The 24,499-nt window shown below is 47.3% G+C and overlaps 3 protein-coding genes across 4 annotated transcripts; 1 reads left to right on the top strand and 2 right to left on the bottom strand.

The window, feature by feature from the left end:
- The first annotated feature begins 3,322 nt into the window (after positions 1–3,322).
- Positions 3,323–11,102, top strand: LOC124692136 (peroxisomal fatty acid beta-oxidation multifunctional protein). Of its 2 annotated transcripts, XM_047225438.1 has the most exons (18): positions 3,325–3,533; positions 3,620–3,691; positions 4,423–4,485; positions 4,592–4,648; positions 4,763–4,830; positions 4,927–5,008; positions 5,115–5,170; positions 5,574–5,876; positions 6,301–6,387; positions 6,889–7,063; positions 7,208–7,329; positions 7,555–7,718; positions 8,208–8,462; positions 9,219–9,340; positions 9,471–9,592; positions 9,705–9,853; positions 10,575–10,713; positions 10,796–11,102. In XM_047225438.1, exons 1-18 carry the CDS (start codon positions 3,437–3,439, stop codon positions 10,841–10,843), a joined length of 2,181 nt encoding a protein of 726 aa, XP_047081394.1. In that variant the 5' UTR covers positions 3,325–3,436; the 3' UTR covers positions 10,844–11,102. The 2 variants fall into 2 exon arrangements, with proteins under 2 accessions (XP_047081393.1, XP_047081394.1); XM_047225437.1 differs by having other exon boundaries at positions 3,323–3,533; positions 4,592–4,830.
- Positions 11,103–12,437: 1,335 nt separating this feature from the next.
- Positions 12,438–13,404, bottom strand: LOC124687000 (expansin-A24-like). The gene is made up of 3 exons (XM_047220856.1): positions 13,263–13,404; positions 12,837–13,161; positions 12,438–12,750 (listed from the first exon to the last, which is right to left on the bottom strand). Exons 1-3 carry the CDS (start codon positions 13,402–13,404, stop codon positions 12,438–12,440), a joined length of 780 nt encoding a protein of 259 aa, XP_047076812.1.
- A 6,326-nt stretch (positions 13,405–19,730) lies between these two features.
- LOC124686999 (expansin-A24-like) lies at positions 19,731–20,705 on the bottom strand. Its single transcript, XM_047220855.1, has 3 exons — positions 20,564–20,705; positions 20,135–20,459; positions 19,731–20,043 (listed from the first exon to the last, which is right to left on the bottom strand). Exons 1-3 carry the CDS (start codon positions 20,703–20,705, stop codon positions 19,731–19,733), a joined length of 780 nt encoding a protein of 259 aa, XP_047076811.1.
- Between the last annotated feature and the right edge of the window lie 3,794 nt (positions 20,706–24,499).

The following is a 24,499-nucleotide window of genomic DNA, read 5'->3' as shown; positions in this document are numbered from 1 at the left end:
AATATTAATCAACAAGATGTAATTGTTCCTGGCAACGACAAATGGGAATACAGAGCAAGATCTGCTCACCGAATATAAGGGATTAACATGTTGCTTTCTTCTCAGAGAGATATTTTTGTAAAAAAAGATTGATAGAGCTAGGAACAATATAATCCAAGCCATCTCTTAGCTGCTTTGTGATGCTCCAAGCAACGCGCTTGATTGTGAAACTACTCCGAATCTTTGTCTATTGATCTTTTAAACATCTTCCATGTGTACTTTTAATCGTAACAACATTATTGCTCTTGGATGATGGTTAGAAACTAAAGAATATTTTTTTGGTACACAAACTCATCTATCATGCAATAGAGTTGAAGACAACACGCTGGCTGTTGTACAAGAATAATTTTGAGAATATCAGTGACTAGATCTTAATCAATATTGTAGAAAATATTTAGTTATGTACTTGATTCTTATGCATTTGACATTGATTATCAAGATACTTCAAGCAAAGTGATATTTCTTTTAGATTACTATGTATCTATCTCTTTTTATACATGTTTTTTTATTCTTTCATTATGTCTACATATAGGACATTTGCATAGAACTAATTTTTTTTGAGAAAACCGTAGCAACGCACGGGCATTCAACTAGTTTACATAACAAGCGACAAAGTTACCCTAAAAGAATGAAATGAGTAAATTCTTTTCGACAAAGAGCATATATTAATATCGAAGATACTAATTACACCCAGCCTCTGCAACAGTGTATTGCCCTAGTGGCATTACGGATGCACACAACCAAAAAAAAGAAAAGAAAAATTACATAAAAAAGAAGTCCCGTTACGGTGGTTTAAACCTTGAAACAGCAGCACTAACACCACCAAGACAACACCATAAGTCCAACTTCTTCAAAAGCGACGCCTCCAAGAAAGTAATAGTGCACAAGCGATGTCGTCACCGGATCAAAGATCTGGGTTTTCACCCTGAAGAAGGTTCTCGCTCTCAAGACAATGCCTTCAACAGGGCCATTGCCAGGCACAACCAATTAAAGCCAAACCTTGGTTTTTCACCCTGAAAGGTAAGACTTTGGTCTTCTCCCGTGCAGTCGCCCCGACTTGCATGCCGCTGCTCCAAGTCATTAAACACCAAGCTAACTTCGCCCCAAAGATTGGAACCTCCATTGCTGGTCCTCAGATCTCGGTCTTCATGACATTCTCTGCCAGCACCATGGAACGAGAACATGCCCCATGATATTAACAGCCAGCAGAGCTTCGAAGCGCTCCCTCTGAAACCAAATGGCCAGAGTAAAACACGGGTGCGCATGACCGAATCCCACCCGATCTAGCAGTCTCCAGACGTGAATCACCCATGGAAGATCGCCGACGGCGCCTTCAGGAACCCGTCACTCTAGCCAGATCAATGGGACACACCTCCGGCAGATCAACATCTTGACGCAAGTTGGTATCCTAGGACCGCCGCCTTTATTCAGGTCGCGCCCCCACGCCGGCGACCATCCCAGGCTAGCCAAGGCTGAGACACCAAGCGCAGATCGCGTAGTCCGAAGACACCGCACACGCCTGGGCCCTGCCGCATCCGAGAGCCAGCCCTCCACCGCCGCCCGTCGAGAGGCGAGGAGAAGAGGACCTAGGGTTTCCCCCATGCAGCCCGCCCCCACCCCTCCTTCCGCCGCCGGCAGGGCACACCACCGCCTCATCGTCGTCATGCTGCCGCCGAGCCGAGGCCAGGCGTCGCCACCGAGGTCCCCGATGATCGGGCCGCACCATGGCCCAAGGAGGGTGGCCGACGCCAGGCCCCCGCGCGCGAGAGGACGAGGAAATCTCCGTCGTCGCCGCCGCCGGTCAGGCTTTTCCTGACCGTGCCCCCTGGTGGCAGCGAGGGATGGGAGGGGGAGAGGGCGGAGGGGGAGGCGGCGGCTGCGGTAGGGTTCCCCCGGCTGCCACGCAGGGGCGGCATGGGAGGGTTACACAATACTACTGGTAGATCGAAAGGAGTAAAAATAGTTGGAGAAAACTTTCAAGACGCCACAAAGTGTGGCCCTTTACCCGTTGGACAATATAAGAGCATCTCCAGCCGTGTCCCCCAAAGCGTCCCCCCAAACAACGCCGGATCGAGCGTTCGGGGGACGTGTTTCGTTCGTGCCGCGTTTGGGGAACGTCGCTCCCCAGCCGTGTCCCCCTAACAAAATTTCAGATATTTAAAACTTGAGAGAATTCATTCAAACTTGCTATATATTACATAGATTTGAATGAAATTCGATGAAATTTAAACTAAAATCTATTCTGGTAGTACTTGCGGCGGCCAGAGGCGTCGTAGTACAGGTGAAAGTTGTACATGTCGTCGGTGACGACCTCCTGCTTGGCGCGCTCGTCGGGCTCTTCCTTCACCACGCCGCTTTGCTCAGCCAGGTCGTCGTCGGTGAGGTCTACGAGCGGCTTCTAGGTGTCGCGGATGGACATGTCGATCGCCGCCTCGAGGTCGCCCCTCGAGGCGTCCTTGTCGTTCAGCGACGCCAAGCACGCCGCTTGCAAGCTAGTGAAGACATTGGCGAGGGAGGGGGAGATTTGGGAGCGGCGAGAGATTGGGATGGGGAAGAAAGTGGGGGCGCTCTTAATGTACATCGGCGGCAAGAAACAGTAGCAGGGCGTTGGACGCAATAAACGCGGGCGTGGATGGCCACGCGGCCATGCACGACGAGATGCGTCCCTGCGTCGCCTGGGAAAGCTGGGACGCCATTAACGTCGCTTGACCAAAGATAGGCGACGGGGTTTTAGAATTCCGAGCCGCTGACACATCGGGCCCGAGTCTCCTTGCCTTGCTTTTCATTGTGTTCGGCGTGCCCGAAGCATCCCATGTGTAGCGGGGACGGGCTCGGGGCGCCGGACACCGTATTAGGCCACGCCGGATGGAAAGGACCTTTGGGACGCGTGACTGTCCGGCGTACCCCAAATCCCTTCAGGGGATTACGCTTTGGGGATGCGGCTGGAGATGCTCTAACATCTCGATATTTGCTCCAATTCGATCTAAGTCAATTCCAGGTCATTTTTATTACTTTTAGAGCTGTTTGATGGTTATTAATAGATGGAAGAATTTTTTAGAACAAGGTTAATTTAGGAAAAAATCATCGAAATTAGGCAAGATTTTACTTGCACAACAGGGGTGGCAATGTGTCTCCCACGTGGAAAAGCTCACCTGCCACTGCCCGGCCCGGCCCGGCCCGATCCACCCACCGGCGACTGACTCCCCGTTGGTTCGTTCACACTCCCTCTGTCTATAGTCAGTCGTCTTCCCTTCTCCACCCGAGCAGAGCAGAGCTCGATCGATAAATAAAGGCGTGCAAGTTACTTCCGCTGGTACTCCCCAGCCTCTTCCAACTCTCCCCTCCCCCTCTCCCTCTCCCGTCCACCGATCGATCCCTAGGCCCTCGCGCCGGAGCCATGGCGGGGTCGATCCGCGTCACCATGGACGTCGGCGCCGACGGCGTCGCGCTCATCACCATCTTCAACCCGCCCGTCAATGCGCTCCACCCCATCAGTGAGTCACCACCGCCCTCTCCTCCCTCCCTTCCTCTCCGCCGGGGGTCCGGTTTACTGCTCTGCCTAACTAGTTTCCCTGCGCAGTCATCCAGGGGCTCAAGGAGAAGTACGCGGAGGCCATGGATCGCGACGACGTCAAGGCCATCGTGCTCACCGGTAAGACTTCGCTTGCCTCATCTCATCGATCCCCCCTCCGCTCCCAGAAAAAAAAATTATAACAAGATGGTGGGATTTGGGTTTGTCGATTGGGGATCGAATTGCTGCTGCTCTTTTTTTTTTGTCTGATTGCTACACGAACTGATGCTAGTTTTTGTTCTGACGGTGTTCTGTTTCGCTGTGAAATTCGTCCAACGCCCAGCTATTTCTGGGTTTTGGGGGTTATCCTAGTATGCACTATAAGATGGTTGTGGAGGTGTCGGCATCGCATCGTTTCATTTGTGCTGATGCCAGCCGTCTTATTCTTAGTGGTTGGGTTACTTGAGCTTTTTGTTTTCGTAAGGGCTGCTCCTTCCTTGTCTTTAACATACTGGCCGGTGGGCTGAAATTGGGAGTCTCGCTATCATAATATTTACTCAAGTAGGAGCAAGTAAAGAGGGTGCTGGCAGCTTTTTTATTTCTTATATAGATTTGGACTACTCCCCTGATTCTGAACAGGACAAAAAAACAGGGGGATCGACTGTTCTAAGTTCTGATGTTGGAAGCATATATATCCTGACTCTATACGCTATATAGAACACATATATTCTATACCATGAATAACTTGCCACAACAAAATGCATACTTTGTCTTTTGATGTGGGCAAGGGGTTAAAATACTCAATTCATCACGAAAGCTATCACTTCTGAGCTCTGACACTCGCTGCTACTATTTCCTTTGAACTGTTATAGGTGCCGCGGGGAAATTTTGCGGAGGCTTCGACATCAATGTCTTCACCATAGTTCAGGAGACCGGTAAGGGGGTGCCTTTATTTGTGCTGCTGCCAAATCGGTTGTTCACAGCCCAGCTTCTTAGGACGTACTCTTTTCCCTTCCTTACACGCTGAACATGGTTTGGCAGGAGACGTATCGCATCTGCCTGATGTATCCGTTGAGCTCGTGTCAAATACGATGGAAGGTTCGGCATTCTTGTTGTTTCTTAGTTTGTCGTACTTTCTCTTATTCATGTATGATGCTCGTTCGTGTCAATACCGAGATCTGGGCCTTACTGTAATTGCCTGTTTGTATGCAGCGGGCAAAAAGCCTTCCGTCGCTGCCATTCAGGGCCTTGCTCTCGGTGGCGGTCTAGAGCTGACCATGGTCCGTCAGCTTTGCTGCTGTCCTGCTTAATATTTTTTACAGCGCCTTGCATCTGAACCTAAGTTCTGTATATAATATGAATGACAAATTCTTCAGGGTTGTCATGCTCGGATAGCTACCCCTGAAACTCAACTTGGATTGCCAGAGCTAACTCTTGGAGTCATGCCTGGATTTGGAGGTAAGGAACCAGGGATACATCTTTTTTTCATTTTTCTGAAATCTTGAATTACTCTTGTTCGCATATTGGGTTCTGCCATCTCAAACTCTTTTTTTACATCATTTAGGAACCCAGCGGCTACCGAGGCTTGTAGGTCTGCCCAAAGCAATAGAAATGATGCTGGTGAGTCTAATCTGTCTTTTCATAAGTTTTACATTGACTAGCTATGTCAGATAAATTTTTGTGCCTAAATTTGAAAATATGTATGAACTAAACTGACCTGAATACACATAGTTTTTACTTGTTACAGTTCTTTGGATGGCTTCAGTTATATCCATTCATGATAGTTTATAGGACTTCCAAAGAGCAATAAATTTTGAAAAAATATAAACCATATTACCATAATAAGAATCCCGTTTTTCATATTAAAATCATTGTACATGTATATACCATTGAACATATTGGGCACGCACTAATTTGTTTGAACCATGAGCGTAATTGTAATGATGTGCTGGAAATTAAGTATCATACATTCTTCTTTCTTAATCCTAACATATAATTGAGGCGTTCATTATGATTTCTACAGCAATCGAAGTTCATTACCGCAAAGGAAGGCAAAGAACGTGGTCTTATTGATGCGCTTTGCTCCCCTGACGAGTTGATAAAAGTGGCACGCTTTTGGGCTCTGGAGATTGCAAATTATCGTAAACCTTGGACAAAATCTCTTGACAGAACAGATAAGCTTGGCTCACTGTCTGAAGCTCGCGCCGTGTTAAGTATGGCAAGACAGCAAGCAAAGAAGGTTGCAGGAAACTTGCCACAGCACCAGGCCTGCCTAGATGTTATTGAAGAAGGTGTACTATGTGGAGGCCAAGCTGGTGTACTGAAGGTTTGTATCTCCTGTTCTCCACTTCTTTTAGTGTGGACACTTGTCACATATGCAGTTCTTTCAGCTAGTTTGGCACAGTACGTCACCAAACTTCTACAGATTGGACTAATCTTATACTCTTATTGTGCTGATTGACCATTATACAAAAAATTAAGGGAAGTATACTAGATGTGTGTGTGTGGACTTAATGTGAGAAAGTCTATGAAAAAGCAGGCCTGTCTCTACCGTGAGCCCTGCAGCAGAAGATTTCAGTTTTTTCTGCTAAAATTCTCCTGACAGTTACGTTGGTATCAGTGTTGTGCTTGACTTATAAACAATAACAAACTTCCGTCTGGCGATGGAGAATAATTGTTTGTTTGCACTGTTATTTAGTAATCCTTATTCATGTGTTTACTGAATATACCTAAATGCCTAAATGATGCAGGAAGCCAATGTTTTCAAGGAGTTGGTACTAGCACCAACAGCAAGGTCGCTTGTCCATGTATTTTTTGCCCAACGTTCCACCACAAAGGTTGTATTCCAAAGTGAAATTTTTTGTTTACCTTTTCCTTTCCTGATTTACTTTCCATGCGTTGTCACTCTTGATTTTGCACCAAATAATTAGCCTAACTTGGAAATAGTTGCACTGCTTTTGATTTTGTTTATAAATGGTTATGATGCCTATCAGCAAATCCTTCCTAAAATTTTATACGTACCAATGGAGAACACAGGACAAACTTTTAACTTCATGCTTAGTGTAACTTTTTCCCCTTCTTTTCTTTGTGACCCAAATTAGCTTCAAATCCATTTATCTGTGGAGGTGCTTATTTTGTTGGTAATTAAACTGCCATGAAAGAAGACCATGTTACAGAGTTCGTTAGTAATATGCTCAAATTTTAGTATGCTATATGTGAACACACTAAAGCTAAATTTCTGCAAGGACGTCATTCAATGTGTCGACGTTTGTTTTGCCCCATTATGTTATTTATATCCTGGTACCACTGTCTGACTCTTTGCAGTTGATTTGTTGTAGGTGCCAGGCGTCACTGATATTCAGCTCAAACCTAGGCAAATAAGAAAAGTTGCTGTTATTGGTGGTGGTCTTATGGGCTCTGGAATTGCAACAGCCCTTCTTGTTGGCAACATATCTGTTGTCCTCAAGGAAGTAAACGCTCAATTTCTGCAAAGGGGGCAAAAAACAATAGCAGGTATATTTTTGTTAAATTACCGCTGCATTTCTTATGAATATATTTCCAATGATACTTGGATTTTGTTTCATCCTTGATGTATTATTGAAACATGAAGTTATCATAAATGTTGTTACTGATCAGCAGCAATCATTGTTTGGACAGGAAATCTTGAAGGCCTTGTTAAAAGAGGCTCATTGACCAAGGATAAGATGAACAAAGCGATATCACTTCTGAAGGGTGCACTGGATTATGAAGATTTCAAGGATGTTGATATGGTTATTGAGGTAGTTCTCGTATTAGTTCATAATTTTAACAAGACAAATGTATGGTCCAAATTATTTGGGGCTCCTTCCTCTAGTATCCAGAACAGCTGCTCATGAGATTATAGTGCATTAATGAATCTTATGAAGGTTCCCATAAAAAATCATCTTGGGAATTTAAATAGATAAGTATGTTTAGCACATACTTGTTTGTCAGGTTCTTACACCACTTATCTCCTTTTCTTGTAGGCTGTTATAGAGAAGGTTCCATTGAAGCAGTCCATATTTGCTGACCTCGAGAAAGTGTGCCCACCACATTGCATACTTGCATCGAACACGTCCACCATCGATTTGAATGTTGTCGGCGAGAAGACAAATGCTCAAGATAGAATTATAGGGGCACATTTTTTCAGGTTTGTTGTGTCTTTTGAGTTATGATTTTAGAACGTACTGAAAACTAGCAGTGTACGAACTTAAGGAGTGCACATTTGACCCCCGTCAAGGTGCTGAAACATTACATATCACATCAGTACATCACTAAAATTCAATAACAACGCATGCTAGCATTGCTAGCATGTAATTTTTGAATCCTTGACACCATGCTTACCAATTTAACTTCATGCATCTAATTGAAGATGTGGAATCAAACTTAATATTCGTAGAACGAGATTTAATGATTATGCTAAGAGCGAAAATATCCAGAGTGAGCACCCTCCTGATTTGATGGTTATGGAACACTGATTCTATTTGAATTTGAAACAAAATGTTGTATAAGTATTATGGACGTGGGAATATGGAAATAAATACTCTGCTTACACTTTACTTGTATGGGTGTTATATCAGACCTTCACACGTTATTTGTTTGTGGAGAAGGCACATTGCTAATGCTATGCTATTTACAGCCCTGCTCATATTATGCCCTTGCTTGAAATTGTCCGGACGGAGAAGACATCACCACAAGCTATACTTGATCTCATCACAGTTGGGAAAATAATAAAGAAAGTTCCAGTTGTGGTGGGCAACTGCACAGGCTTTGCAGTAAATCGTACATTTTTCCCTTACACACAAGGAGCTCAGCTTCTAGTTAGCCTTGGCATTGATCTTTTCAGAATTGATCGATTGATAAACAGCTTCGGCATGCCAATGGGACCTTTCCAGTAAGTACTCCGGCTCTGCTATCATGACTATGTGCAACCACTGCCAATTGTCTTAACTTAAGTTCCTCCTGTGCATGAACAAACAAAATGTCCCCAGTCAACTGTCCACATATCTTTTTATATTTGATAAAAAGAATGTCCGAGCAGGCCAGCATCATGCTCTTTTCTTCAATTGCCTAGTATAATTTTATGGTTCATTTGGGCATGAAGTTGTGACAAATCAGAGGCAACCCAGTTCAGAGCGCTTTCAGTATAATTTTATGGTTCACTTGAGCATGAAGTTGTGATCATAGTACAGCCTCTAGAATAGAAGGTGTTCCCTCGGAATGCTTGCAATGAAACAATTTGAACATCAACAATATCTTCACAAATATTTAATACTCCGTATCAAACATTTGTTCAAACAATATTATGATTTTATATTGTTTTGCAAATAAATTAAATAGAAATTGTTCGAGCTCTGATCTGCTTTAGAGACCTGTCAACGTCAAAACATTAAGTAACTTGATATGACCATCGATAAATCATTCTCTTGAGCTTTCTGAATTTGGGATTTAACCACCATCTGGAAAACAATTAACTGACGTTTAACCATCTTCCAGATATGCTTGCTGTGGCTTAGCTAGCTCGTTACAATTAGTGCCCAGGCATCATTCATTGGCTATTTTGTGTTTAAAAAAAATCATCGACTGTTTCAAATTTTGTGATCATGGTTCACATCAGTTCTTATGTTTATCCCTTTCCACTCCTCTGCAGACTCCAAGACGTCGCTGGATATGGAGTAGCCTTGGCAGTAAAGGAAATCTATGCAGCTGCCTTTGGAACACGGAATTTTGAGTCTGGTCTAGTGGATTTGATGGCAGAGAATGGGCGGCAGGGTATGCTTCTGAACCTGCTTTTGCTCCTGCTATGGGTCACAGACAATAGGATGGGATGAGATGAGACCAACTATTTCTGCACCATTTCACTATATATTATTTAACAATTGAAGTCCCTGTTATTTTACAGGAAAGATCAATGGAAAAGGTTATTACATTTATGAGAAGGGTGCGAAGCCAAAGCCCGACCCTAGTATTCAACCTGTGATTGACGAGTACCGAAGACGTGCAAAGACAATGCCGGGTGGAAAGGTTCCTATTCCTCATTCAAACATTGTTTCTATGTGTATAGAGAGTTGTCATGCTATGTCATTTGTTACCGGAAGGTTTTCCTGATATGTCTGACACATCACGTTTCTTGCAGCCTGTTACTTTATCGGATCAAGATATATTGGAGATGGTTTTCTTTCCAGTTGTTAATGAGGCATGCAGGGTCATGGATGAAAATGTTGTGATCAGGGCTTCCGATCTTGATATTGCATCTGTCCTTGGGATGGGCTTTCCCAAGTACAGGTAGGCGGCTACTGCTTATCTCTAACTGTGTCTTAAATCCTAACTAACCAGTGACAATTTATGTTCCTTTAAATATGATTAAATTAGATATACAAGCTGAGATTGTACTGCTGGTTGTATGCTATACAACTTATGAACCTAATTTAATCCTTACATAGGCTTGCACTTTCTCTCATATATCACAATGGATCGTAAGGCTCATTTAGCGGTTTGCTGAACGGTGTTGTACTGAACTTCTAGTTTAATCCTTACATAGCATTTTCTCTGATATATCACAATGGACCGTAAGGCTCATTTAGCGGTTTGCTGAACTTATATTGTAATCAGTTGTGTAGAAGTAACCAACAAAGCAGACAAAAATTGATTAGCCAAACAAAAAAAAAAGGTAAATGCCTGTTGGAAAAGCTAGATTATTATAATCCAGCTCAATGCCGAATGCAGCCTAAGCGCTAATAAATTTTCGCCTATCACTTAAGGTTAGCACATCAGCTAAATCGCCACATCTAAGGAACTTCGGCAGTTCTGCTTAGTTTAGTTGAGGGCACTCAAGCAGTTTTTAGCTTACATAAATATAACCTATAATTTAGTCAATGTAGGTGCAGTCCCTGTTAGTAGTACTCCTCTGTGCAACATGTATTCCCCCATTATTAATATTGTTTGTGGAAGGAGGTGTAGTGGTTACTTTGGACTATTGATAGTAATCTGTACTCTCTTATTGAAGGGGTGGCCTCATCTTCTGGGCTGATACTGTCGGAGCATCATATATATGTTCAAAGCTTAGCAAGTGGTCTGAAACTTATGGTGACTTCTTCAAACCATCTTCTTACTTGGAAGAGCGAGCAAAAAGCGGCAGGGCACTGGTACAACACTCTCTCTCAAGTTGGATTTTCAAACGTGTCCCGTACTGTGCATCTTGTACTAACCATTTCACAATCTCTGCAGGGTGCACCACGCGTGGCTCAGAAAGATTCTGCGAGGTCACGCATGTAAGGTGGGACTGTTTAACACTTGGCAGAGTTGCTTGAACAGCATCAAAACTGCTGTCGACACATAGGTGGGAAGTGTAGTCTCAGACATCACATTATGTTCACGTTTTCGTACTCGGGCTGCTATGACAATCAGAATAATAAATGTGTAAGCATACTTTTCTGATTGTAATTTCCATGCCTCATGATTGTAACTCTATGGTATTGTGATTTCTGTCACAAGTAGTAGAATAAAATCAATAAATAGTGATGCATTTGTCAAAGAGCACAGCACAAATCTTGTTGCACAACACAGGGTTGGGCATCAGACCTGGCGTGACTACGCTTTTTTTTCTTTTTCCTATTTGGGGGCTTTCCCGACCCAAGAATCTCACGAAGATCCCTACCTAAGCGCACCTGCGTGTGTGAAAGTACTGAAGTGAAAGTTTCTTGGCCTATGTACAAGAAAGTTTGCACTTCAGAGGTGCAAGAAAACTCCATATAGCTTATGCATGCTGAATGTGATGTTACCCTAACGGCCTAACACAAGATATCCCTGAGGCTACACCTTTCCAGGTGAATTTTTCTGGCACCTGACCATCTCTGTTAACTCCCTGATCTCCTGCCATGCCACAGCCTGACACATTGGATGCAACCGTCAATCGTCAGTGTCACTGCAATGTCCGTGATCCACTTGTTATCCATCAGCGCATCCACCACTAGCCTGCTGTTTTTGCATCTGGTGGTTTACTAGATCAGTCACGGCTGGAGCAATTTCCTCAGCTGTGCGTCCATTTATCCAGCGATTCCTCCAAAACTTGATGCAGGTCTACCCCTGATAGCAGGTCTACCCCTGCTTCCACCGTGGTGAGAACTAACTTTTCCATAAAGTTACCCACGCTACCACCGATAAGTCATACCGTTTCGAATCTCCCGCCCCGAGCGAAACAACACCCTCATCTCTAGCCCATTTACAGTTTGCCAAACAACTTTCTGCTTTCCCACAGTTTTCTTCTCAGAACAGCTTTCCCATAGCTCACAGTTCACAAAAACTTTTACAGAATCTACAACAGAGCCAAACATACCCTTAACCACTCCAATCCCACTCTTAGCGCCAATCCTGACCACCATAGCACAAAGGCTTGCATATGTTTTCCCAGGTTTAAAGTTTAAACGGCAGGCTCTTTGCTGCTACTAACCTACTAACGGTGATGGGTTGATGGACTTTCGGCGCCTTAATTTGCCTACATGGTAGTACCTTTCGCTACTCAGATGTTGTTTCGTTGACTTGCTCATTCTCTTCAGATTCAACAAACCCAATTACTTACCTCGAGATCCTTAGAGTACATTGTCAAATTACACAAGTATATGAAAGTGAAAATTGGAGGCAACTCTGGTATCGGTCTCATTTTATATACATCATATATACAAGTTAATAAACTACAATATATACAACCGATTAAACATGTAAAACAATTTGTCATGTTCATAGCGCCCTGACCAATTTTTCGATACACGTATATACACAAGTGGTGCTTAATTAATAAATGTTATCAAGCACCACACACCAATAAATTATATTCAGCCTTTTCCATCCTAAATTCGTCTGTTGAGAGTGATCACTTGAACTGCAATTTGCTCGCAAATGTCTGTCCAAATTTCCATCCACCCGTCACGACATTTTTGAACTCGATCGTCTGCCCATCCGTGATAGTAACTCTGAAAGAGAGCATTTTCCCGGTGAGATAGGTTCCAGACTGCCAGTTAGCGCCCCAGTTACGGGACATTGGCAACCAGTCGTTTGAATCGGAGCTTTTGATATCCATGGACTTTATCGAACCGGCACCCGCAACGTTCATCACAGTAACTAGGTTGAAGTAATCGTGACCAAGCATCCTGAACCGCACCCCGCCCTTCTTCACGCATGGAACCCTACAGAAATTTATTATTATTATTACTATTATCTATCAACAACAGTTGTGTAGAAGCATGATAAAGTGACAAGAAACAACTCATACCTCTGGTACATTACGGGGATGATGCCACCCTTATAGACGCCAATCTTCTCCCATGCCGGTTGCGCCATGTCGAAGTGCGGCCTCGGAAGGTTGCACCATCCGCCGTTGTCGTTGGGGAGCGCATCGTTAGGAGGGCATAGATTCGTGGCTGTGATCGTCACCGTAACTCCGGGTTTGCAGAAGGCTGGGTCCGCCCGCTTGCGGTCGCAGGCGATCTTGTAGCATTGCCCGCACGAGGCGCCGTCGTCGAACAGCACCGTGCTCAGCGCCGCCGTCCGCGTTCCATACCCCGCCGAGTAGAGGTTGTCGTACCCGCACGCTCCGCCTAAGTTTCGCAAATGCTTTTAGCGCGTGCAGGCAGCACGATATACGTAGAACTGAATTTGCATATGAAGAGTGTGTAATAGGGAGCTAGTAGTTAGTTACCCATGGTGCCGGCGGCGTCGGCGCCGCCGTAGAACGTCGCGTTCGCCCTCAGCCACTTGACCGGTGATTTGTCCGCGGCCACGGCCAGCCCACAGCAGGCGAACGTGAGCAACGCTATTGCGATAGCTGGAGCTGGTGCCATACCTATATCTGTCGATGGAGGATGCCCCTGGAAAACTGACGAACTTAGCTGTACCGTAGTAGGTGAACTTCTTTCTAGTCTGCAGGAAACTGTGGGTTCTTGCTTATGTGCTTGTTCGTGTGTTTTACTGGCTGTGTGATGATCTTGTGATGATTTCTCTCTGTATGTGTATATATAGCTTTGCATATAGCTTTACTACTCCGATTCTAGGAGGGAGGGGGACTCAGCAAAGGTCATCGCGAATGCGTGCACATGTGCAGCCGCACCATGGCTTACGGCCGAATCCGACGATTATATGTACGCGCAGACACGTATGTTTTATATTTGTATCACTAGTTAACTACCGATCTTTGCTTGACACTTTCTGAAGAAATGGCCGGCGTTTTGAGATTTCCAATTAAGTTTGCTTGACGATATCGCACTTTCAGGGAGGATATTTGCTTTGCTTCTCTGACGGCTACTTTTAGGATTACTTTCCATGTTAGAGTTCGCATCCTGTCTACGAAAGGATGTCGTCCCGTACGTTTCTTGAAGGAAAGTGCTGGGCGTCCCCCGGGGGATCTGATTCCCCAGCCCCCGGGTCCCCAGCCGTCGGATCGACATCATGTACGGTCAGATTTGCATGTAGCAAAAAAACACCTCCGGCAGCAAAATAAACACCCCGGCAGCAACCGCATGTAGCAAAAAACGGTTCACCCATTAAATAAAAGAAAAAGGTTGAGTTCGTCGGAGTCTCGCCGGAGACCTCGCCGGAGACCGTGTAGCAAAAAAACTGTGATATTGTAGCAAAAAACAATCTCGTCGGAGACATCAACCTAGATCTCACCGGAGACCTTGCCGAAGACTTCGCCGGAGACCTCTTAGCAAAAAAGTTGTGCTATTGTAGCAAACCCAACCTCGTCGGAGACATCATAGCATAATTTTATACTAAAAGTAGCAAAACAGTATAACAATTGTAGCAGAAAAATACACTATTGTAGCATCACGACTTCGCAGCACTTCGAGGCAGCAAAAAAAGCAGAAAGTATATATCTATGTAGCTGACGGAGCAAAGTCCCCAAATCAGGACCCCTTACAGTAGCAACGCGCAATACCATGTGTAGCTTCCCCGGCTAGCGTTGGTAGCACACAAGTTGGCCAATAGTAGCACTATTATGGTTGGGACATCAGGGAGCCAGACTCACACGCGACGGCGCAAAGGCAGTCAACCAGGAATCATAGCTGGAGGTACGGATGACCATGGCATGGGCCCTAACTGCGCTCCTTCGGCGGCCAGACGCCGCAGCTGCCGCCACTGAGAAGCTCAACCGCATCGTAGGCCCGACCGGCGGCGGCGAGGCGGGCGACGCTGGTCGCGATGCGCAACGGCGGTCGGCCCCGACGTTGGTAGCGCACTCAGCAGCGACGCCGTGGCCCGCGAAGCACGGCGGCAGGATCTTCGGCGCCCGATCTCCCATCAAGGTGGCCCCGGCGGTGTGATTTCGCCCGCCTCGCCGCGCAGCCGGTGGCCGGCCCCGACGTCGGTTACGCCCGCAGCAGCGTCGCCGTGGGCTGCGAAGCGCGGCGGCAACCGGCCAACGGCGGCAGGATCTCCGGCGCCGGCGCTCGATCTCCAACCATGGTGGCCATGGCGTGTAGTGGTGGGCAGGGAGAGTTGGAGAGAGAAAAAGAGGAAAAAGGGAGTAAACAGAACGGAGGAGGAAGAAAGCGTGGAAGGTAAGCTGGATTGGTGGGTCCCACACGACGTGGCGAGGACACGCGGCGCACAGGCAAGGGGGAGGTTGCGAACGCGGTATCCCCCGGGGGAATCAGATCATTTTCCTTTCTTGAATCGTACAGGTCATCTTGCACTGCACCTGGTCCTCAACATCGTGGGCGCCCATCATCATGTAATGATTAGACCCTGAAGAAACATTGGGTTATCGTCAAGGGAGATCTATATAGAGAGAGTCGAGTTCATCGCGCCGTCAGGATGCATATGATCTTTCTTTTATCGTCTATTTAAGTAATTCGTAGGTCGTCGGGAGCTGGCAGCATATTTTCTTTCGATAAACAACAATATATTGAGTGTACATGCAACCAAATTACTATGTAGAAAAATACAAAGGACGAGGCTCACTCGACAGGTAATTCTCAGCCGACTAACGTCATGGCTGGTACGGTTTCAACATTAATTGTGTTGCCGAAAATAGTGATTTATGCACCGTTGGTCATCCACGGTGAGTAATTAATTATCATAAAAGCACTTTTGTTTCATAAAAACCGATTCTACTGCCGCCTCCAACATGGCAACGGCTTTTGGTTGTGCTGTCTCTAGCTTTCCTCAGACCTACCTTGACCTCCCCCTCTCCCACTCACAAGCTTCATTTGGCCGACTTTAACCCCATTTTGACCAAAAGCGACACGCGCACACCTTGGTGGCGTGGCCACTCCCTCCCTATCGCCTATCGGGGCGCCTTCTTCTGGTCAACTCGGTTCTCACTTCTATGATGTCCCATGCTATGAGTGTCGGTCTCCTTCTTGCTGGTATCATCGAAGCCATTGACAAGAGGCGCCGAGCTTTCCTTTGGATCGGTGAGGAATCTTGTCATGGTGGCCACTGTAAAGTAGCATGGTTTGAAGTCTGCACCCCAAAGAATATCGGGGACTTGGGGTTCTTTCCATCCCCGCTCAAAACTCCGCGCTTCTCTCAAAATTCCTCTCCAAACTACACTCGGACTCCTTGACCCCTGGGCGGTTTCGTTGCCAATATGGTTGGTCTGCCTCTCGCGACTTGGGAAATCGACACTCATTTGGAAAGATATTATTGCTGGCCTTGCTTCCTTTCGCTCCATTTCCAAAGTCTCCTTTGGAAATGGCTCCTCCACTTATTTTTGGTCGGATCGCTGGCTTGGCAACACTCCCCTCTCGGAGCACTTCCCCGCCCTTTTTTCTCACTCTGTTAGGAAAAACGCTTGTGTCTCCTTCATCCTTAGCTCCGGCATCTAGGATAACTTAGGACCACGCTTGTCTAGTGATGCCTCGGGCGAACTCCTCACGTTAACCTTAAAATGCAGCTCTGTGGTTCTGCTTCCCGATGTTCCGGACAAATGTGTGAGCCACCTCTCTAATGGCGCGCTCTCGAACAAGTGTTTCTATGCCAATTATTTTCAGCATCTGCAGGTAGATGTCTGGGCAGATAAGGTCTGGAGAAATGCGGCTCACCTGAAGTGCAAGATTTTATGCTGGCTTGCTAAGCGTCGTCACCTCCCCACAAATGAGAGACGCTTCCGGCACCGGCTTACCACCTCCGCCTCCGGTCCCTTTTGTGATCAAGATGAAGACACCGACCACCTGCTACTCCAATGCCCCCGGGCACGCGAAGTTTGGAACGTGGTCTTCCCTCATTTTAGCTCCACCCTGTCGAGCTTGGATGAGTTATGGTCTCATCGCTGCCGCTCTTCCGAGGACTCTACCATCCTCACCGCCGTCACTTAGAATATTTGGAAGCAAAGGAATGCACTGATCTTCAACTCTCTTGATGAGAGCCTCGCTGTGGTAGTTCACAGACGTATTTAGGATGTTCGCCTTTGGATTTTCCACTGTAATAACCCCTCCTCCTCCTCTCTTCTAAATTCATAGTGTAATGGTTATGATCCCCCTGATTCTCCCCCTCCCCCTCCCACCTCTTCTCTCAGTCCTCTAAAACTTTGTAATGGATCATGTTCGCGCCTTGGGTATTCGTTTTATGTGATGTTCAGGCCGGCGTAAGCCCGCCGTAGTCCCGGTAAAAAAATGTTATACGTTGGTCACTTAAGTGTCAAAGATGAGCAAAACAGTCAAAATGGTGCCAACCAGGTAAAGTGGTGCTTACTTGTCGAGTTGAGAAACAGAGATGTGATGATGATATTCAGAAGCTCTCGCCTCAACTTCCACCAGCGTTGAGTCCATGTAAGGTTCATGGCAAGCAAGGAGAAGAACCAAAGCAATTGTCAACATATGATGATGGCATTTTCAGGTTGGAGCAAGGAGAGAAAGCTGATGAAGGAGAGCAAGCTTAATAAGAAGATTTTGAGCATGAAGAAGTTGTGACTGCAAGAATCAGTAAGAGACATCAGAATCAAAAACATACTTTGTTGATTCTGAGTATGATATGCAAGATGGGGATGGTGAACATTATGCAAAGAATATTGATGTTGGGTGAAAGATGATCTGCTTGACAAGGGAACGTTCATGTAAAGAGACATCCATACAATGATGTTGGTGATGAGCAAGAGTTAGAGTTTTCGGAGTAAGAAAATCAATTACCACATACAAGAGGAAGACATTTAACAAGCTAAAAAAACATGTGTAATCCTATGTTCAATATTGGTCAGGTGTTCACCACTGTTAGTGACCTGGGACATGCCAATTCCATGTACTGTGTTAGGAATAGCGTTAAAATTACAAAGAGGAGGAACACCGCCATATTTGAGCCACATTGTAGTGAAGGTTGTTCCGGGAAAATTACTACTTCCAAAGACTCCAGTACAGAGTGCATTTTTTTTCCTTCAGTATTGTGTTAGGACCATCGATATATCGCTCTCTTCAGCTTTTTGATATTCGGATTTATTAACCACCATCTGGAAAACAATTAACTGACATTCAACCATCTTTGAGATAGGCTTGTTGTGGCTTAGCTTTATTAAGCTCTCTAAGCCTTCATCTTGGGACCTTAAGTACCTCTTTGTCCCAAGCGTGCAATGCCTTGTGGACCTCATTTGTATGCTCACTCAAATGTACATTTGTGTGAAGAAACTTAGCATTCCACCACGTTGTTTAGATCAAAACTTAGCATTCTCCCACATTGTTTAGATCATCGCTTCTACCAATTCCTCACTGACCAAGCGGGCCTCAAATCTCATGGGCCCTTTCTCATGCATTGTTTGAACTCCATCATTTAGCTGAGTATTGATCAAAATCGACATGTGAAAATATCGCCGGTGAACCCCATATCCTCCATATTACAATCACTTAGTGCATCTCTAAATGAATGCATACAACCTTGGGGGCATTACACCCTTGCTTCTCAGCTTCGTAGAGGTTCTCGTTGAAATCCCCTAGCATATCCTCCATATTACAATCACTTAGTGCATCTCTAAACGAATGCATACAACCCTGGATCCTTGCGGCGCGATCCTCTCCTTCCTTCCTCGCCTCGGCGGGGTGGTGATGGGGGTGGATCTCGTGCTGCTCCTCCTCAAGGTCCGGATCACGGCACAAAGGGCGGCGGCCCTGGATGGCGGTGACGGCGTCGACCTGGTGGTAGGTGGCGGGCGTCAGGTGCGATGGAGGTGCTTGGAAGCCGGCGATGGTGTCGCCGGTGGAGGGTTGGGTTGGCCAGCCCGGGATGGTCGCCGACGTGGGGGTCCGACCTGAATAAAGGCGGCGGTCCTAGGGCCTCTCTTGCGTGAAGAGGAGGACCTACCGGAGGCCTGGACTCGTGATCTGGTCGGAGGGTTGAGTTCCGGAAGGCTCCGCCGGCGAATGTAACAGCGCTTTGCCTAGAGTTTGCTGGATCGGAGGTATTCGGTCGTGCGCACCCATGCGTTTATTCCGACCGTTTGGTTCTGGAGGGAGCGGCGCGAAGCTCTTTTTCTGTGTTGACATCAAGTGACTATGGATCCATGATGAAAGTCGGAAGAAGAGAATTTCTTAAAGGCCGGATGGGAGGACTAGCTAAGGGAGGTTCAAGTCTCCGCGCTGTTGAGGGGCTTGCTTGGTGTCCCGGCTTCACAGCAGCGGTTTGGAAGTGGGGGCGGCAACACAGGTGAAGCGCAGAGTCCTACCTTTCGGGGTGAAAACCCAAGGTCCGGCCTTAACTGGTTGTGCCCGACGGTGACCTTGGTGGAGGCATTGTTTTGAGAGCGGGGACTATCTTCAGGGTGAAAACCTAAGATCTTTGATCGGGCGACGACGGTGTTTGAGCACTGTTCCCTTCTTGAAGGCGTCGTTTTTTGGAGAGTCTGTAATTCAGGTGTTGTCATGGTGGTGGTTGTATTGCTGTTGTTAGGCCCGAGATACTGTAGCGGGACTTTTGTTTCTTAGTTATTTTTCCTTTTTTTGGCTGTGTGCATCCGTAGTGCCATTAGGGTGGTGCGTTGTTGCAGAGGCTGGGTGTAATTGGTATCTTCTTGATATTAATATATTCCCTTTATCGAAAAATTTGTCATGTTCATAGTGCCCTGACCAATTTTTCGATACACGTATATACACAAGTGGTGCTTAATTAATAAATGTTATCAAGCACCACACACCAATAAATTATATTCAGCCTTTTCCATCCTAAATTCGTCTGTTGAGAGTGATCACTTGAACTGCAATTTGCTCGCAAATGTCTGTCCAAATTTCCATCCACCCGTCACGACATTTTTGAACTCGATCGTCTGCCCATCCGTGATAGTAACTCTGAAGGAGAGCATTTTCCCAGTAAGATAGGTTCCAGACTGCCAGTTAGCGCCCCAATTACGGGACATCGGCAACCAGTCGTTTGAATCAGAGCTTTTGATATCCATGGACTTGATCGAACCGGCACCCGCAACGTTCATCACAGTAACTAGGTTGAAGTAATCGTGTCCAAGCATCCTGAACCGCACCCCGCCCTTTTTCACGCATGGAACCCTACATAAATTTATTATTATTATTACTATTATCTATCAACTTTAAGCAACAGTTGCAGAAGCATGAGAAAGTGACAAGAAACAACTCATACCTCTGGTACATTACGGGGATGATGCCACCCTTATAGACGCCGATCTTCTCCCAGGCCGGCTGCGCCATGTCAAAGTGCGGCCTTGGAAGGTTGCACCATCCGCCGTTGTCGTTGGGGAGCGCATCGTTAGGCGGGCAGAGGTTCGTGGCCGTGACCGTCACGGTGACTCCGGGTCTGCAGAAGGCCGGGTCCGCCCGCTTGCGGTCGCACGCGATCTTGTAGCACTGCCCGCACGATGCGCCGTCGTCGAACAGCACCGTGCTCAGCGCCGCCGTCCTTGTCCCATACCCCGCCGAGTAGAGGTTGTCATACCCGCACGCTCCGCCTAAGTTTTGTGTATGCTTTTAGCGAGTGCAGGCAACACGATGTATGTAGAATTGAATTTGCATATGAAGAGTGTGTAATAAGGAGCTACTAGTAGTTAGTTACCCATGGTGCCAGCGGCGTCAGCGCCGCCGTAGAACGTCGCGTTCGCCCTCAGCCACTTGATCGGTGCCGTGTCCGCGGCCACGGCCAGCCCACAGCAGGCGAACGTGAGCAACGCCACAGCGATAGCTGGAGCTGGTGCCATATCTATATCTGTCGATGGAGGATGCCCCTGAAAAACTGACGAACTTAGCTGTACCGTAGTAGGTGAACTTCTTTCTAGTCTGCAGGAAACTGTGGGTTCTTGCTTATGTGCTTGTTCGTGTGTTTGACTGGCTGTGTGATGATCTTGTGATGATTTCTCTCTGTATGTGTATATATAGCTTTGCATATAGCTTTACTACTCCGATTGTAGGAGGGAGGGGACTCAGCAAAGGTCATCGCTAATGCGTGCACATGTGCAGCCGCACCATGGCTTACGGCCGAATCCGACGATTATATGTACGCGCAGACACGTATGTTTTATATTTGTATCACTAGTTAACTACCGATCTTTGCTTGACACTTTCTGAAGAAATGGCCGGCGTTTTGAGATTTCCAATTAAGTTTGCTTGACGATATCGCACTTTCAGGGACGATATTTGCTTTGCTTCTCTGACGGCTACTTTTAAGATTACTTTCCATGTTAGCGTTCGCATCCTGTCTACGAAAGGATGTCGTCCCGTACGTTTCTTGAATCGTACAGGTCATCTTGCACTGCACCTGGTCCTCAACATCGAGGGCGCCCATCATCATGTAAAGATTAGACCCTGAAGAAACATTGGGTTATCGTCAAGGGAGATCTATATAGAGAGAGTCGAGTCATCGCGCCGTCAGGATGCATGATCTATCTCTTATCGTCTACTACCTCCGATTCAAAGAATAAGGCGTTCTCGTTTTACGTGCTTTTCGTTTGACTAAGAATTACTTCAAATATATAAAAATTGTTTGTATGAAATTAACATCATTAGCTCCTACCCTAGTTCCCTCCCACCTCGTCCCCAACCCCCCACCCCTCCCTGCCGCCGCCGGCGTGCGCCGTCGGGCAAAGCCCGCGCGGTGCCGGCGGCGGTGGGCCTTCCCTTCCCCGTCGCGAGGAGATCCGGGCGGGGCGGCGCTCTCCTTGGCGGCGGTGTGGCTCGGCGGTGGTCGGCGAGGCCTGGCGTGGCAACAGCCGGCGTGCTGCGTCAGGAGCGACCTCCCGCAGGTGGAGGCGGCGGCGGGTGGTGGTGCTCGCGGGGGCTGCCTTCCATGGCGTCGGCGGTGGCCTGAGTCCACATCTGCAGATCCTGGGCTCGACGGCGCGAGGGGCGGGTGCTTGGCGTGTGAAGCTTCCCGGGGCGGGCTATGCGCGTTGCGGGCCAGATCTGGGCCAGGAGGGCCCGGATCTGGTGGTGACGGCGGCGGCTGTCTACCCTGGGGGACGGTGGCCTAGGGCGGTGCTGGTGCGCCGGCGCCGCAGTGGTTCGAGTGGTGGCTGGTGGCGGCGTGCTTGGCGGTGGGGTGCTCGGTCGACGGTCGGCCGGATCTGGCCGGTCCGCCGGTTGACACTCGTGCTACAGATCGGGCGGGCGTGGGGGTGGTAGGACGACGGCGGGTCGGCGGTAGCGGCGTCCTCGAGCGTGCACGTCGGACCCGGGCCAGGCGGGCCTAGGTCTGGGTGATGCTTTGCGGGCCTTGTGGGCCCGAGCTAAACGGAGGCTGCGCCTGACCTGTTTGTCGCTCCACTGTCGTTCCGTCCTCTGGCCTTTGCACGTGTGCGCTAGTGCTAGACCTAGTGGTTTGGACATGGCGGCGTCCTCGGGGCTTCTTGGTCAAGATCCTATGGGTTTGGGTGTTGGAGGAACGGGAGAAATCCCTGCTGGCGTGTCTGGCACCGATGCGGCGGCGCCTGTGGGTGTCGTCCTTCCTCCTTTGAGGGCGTCGTGGTTTCCTTCCTCTCCATTCCCTGCCGAGTGCCGGGGGAAACCCTAGGACCAGCTTGCTGGCCCGGGCAGCAGCGGCGTCACGACGTCGCCTTCCTTCTTGAAGGTGCTGCCTTGGTGCTCGAGGATCTTTGACTCAAGAAGTGGCTTGGTAGGGCAAGTTCAGAGGGCGGCATGGTGGAGGGCTGCAGTCTTGCTTCGTCGCTAGTCGTTGTCTGTGTTGTCTTCGAGTTGTATCTCTCTTTCTTGTTGGGCATGTTTTTGCTGCTACCCCAGCACTTTTCGTGTGTGTGAACCCATGTATGATCGTTGCTTTATTTATAAAGCGGGCGAAAGCCTATTTCGAAGAAGAAAATTAACATCATTAGAAAGTGTTTTTCAATACGAATCCAACGATACTAATTACATATAATATAACCAAGATTTTATTGTTTAATTTTTATGGTTAAAGTTCGTCTTGGAATACGCGTGCGCTTTATTCCTTGGGACGGAGGTAGTATTTAAGTAATTCGTAGGTCGTCGGGAGCTGGCAGCATATTTTCTTTCGATAAACAACAATATAATGAGTGTACATGCAACCAAATTACTATGTAGAAAAATACAAAGGACGAGGCTCACTCGACAGGTAATTCTCAGTCGACTAACGTCATGGCTGGTACGGTTTCAACTTTAATTGTGTTGCCAGAAATAGTGATTTATTCACCGTTGGTTATCCACGTGAGTAATTAATTTTCATAAAAGCACTTTTGTTTCCATAAAAACCGATTCTACTGCATCCTCCAACATGGCAACGGCTTTTGGTTGTGCTGTCTCTAGCTTTCCTCAGACCTACCTTGACCTCCCCCTCTCCACTCACAAGCTTCATTTGGCCGACTTTAACCCCATTTTGATCAAAAGCGACATGCGCACACCTTGGTGGCGTGGCCGCTCCCTCCCTATCGCCTATCGGGGGGCGCCTTCTTCTGGTCAACTCGGTTCTCACTTCTATGCTGTCCCATGCTATGAGTGTCGGTCTCCTTCTTGCTGGTATCATCGAAGCCATTGACAAGAGGCGCTGAGCTTTCCTTTGGATCGGTGAGGAATCTTGTCATGGTGACCACTGTAAAGTAGCATGGTCTGAAGTTTGCACCCCAAAGAATATTGGGGGACTTGGGGTTCTTTCCATCCCCGCTCAAAACTCCGCGCTTCTCTCAAAATTCCTCTCCAAACTACACTCGGACTCCTTGACCCCCTGGGCGGTTTCGTTGCCAATATGGTTGGTCTGCCTCTCGCGACTTGGGAAATCGACACTCATTCGGAAAGATATTATTGCTGGCCTTGCTTCCTTTCACTCCATTTCCAAAGTCTCCATTGGAAATGGCTCCTCCACTTATTTTTGGTCGGATCGCTGGCTTGGCAACACTCCCCTCTCGGAGCACTTCCCCTCCCTTTTTTCCCATTCTGTTAGGAAAAACGCTTGTGTCTCCTTCATCCTTAGCTCAGGCATCTAGGATAACTTAGGACCACGCTTGTCCAGTGATGCCTCGGGCGAACTCCTCACGTTAACCTTAAAATGCGGCTCCGTGGTTCTGCTTCCCGATGTTCCGGAAAAATGTGTGAGCCACCTCTCTAACGGCGCGCTCTCGAACAAGTGTTTCTATGCCAATTATTTTCAGCATCTGCAGGTAGATGTCTGGGCAGATAAGGTCTGGAGAAATGCGGCTCACCTGAAGTGCAAGATTTTCTGCTGGCTTGCTAAGCGTCGTCGCCTCCCCACAAATGAGAGACGCTTCCGGCACCGGCTTACAACCTACGGTCCCTTTTGTGATCAAGATGAAGACACCGACCACCTGCTACTCCAATGCCCTCGGGCACACGAAGTTTGGAACGTGGTCTTCCCTCATTTTAGCTCCACCCTGTTGAGCTTGGATGAGTTATGGTCTCGTCGCTGCCGCTCTTTCGAGGACTCTACCATCCTCACCGCCGTCACTTAGAATATTTGGAAGCGAAGGAATGCACTGATCTTCAACTCTCTTGATGAGAGCCTCGCTGAGGT

This window comes from Lolium rigidum, chromosome 2, assembly GCF_022539505.1.
Source record: "Lolium rigidum isolate FL_2022 chromosome 2, APGP_CSIRO_Lrig_0.1, whole genome shotgun sequence".
Classification (NCBI taxonomy): domain Eukaryota; kingdom Viridiplantae; phylum Streptophyta; class Magnoliopsida; order Poales; family Poaceae; genus Lolium; species Lolium rigidum.
Note: the sequence above shows the minus strand (reverse complement) of the source record. Positions and strands in the feature narration are given on the sequence as shown.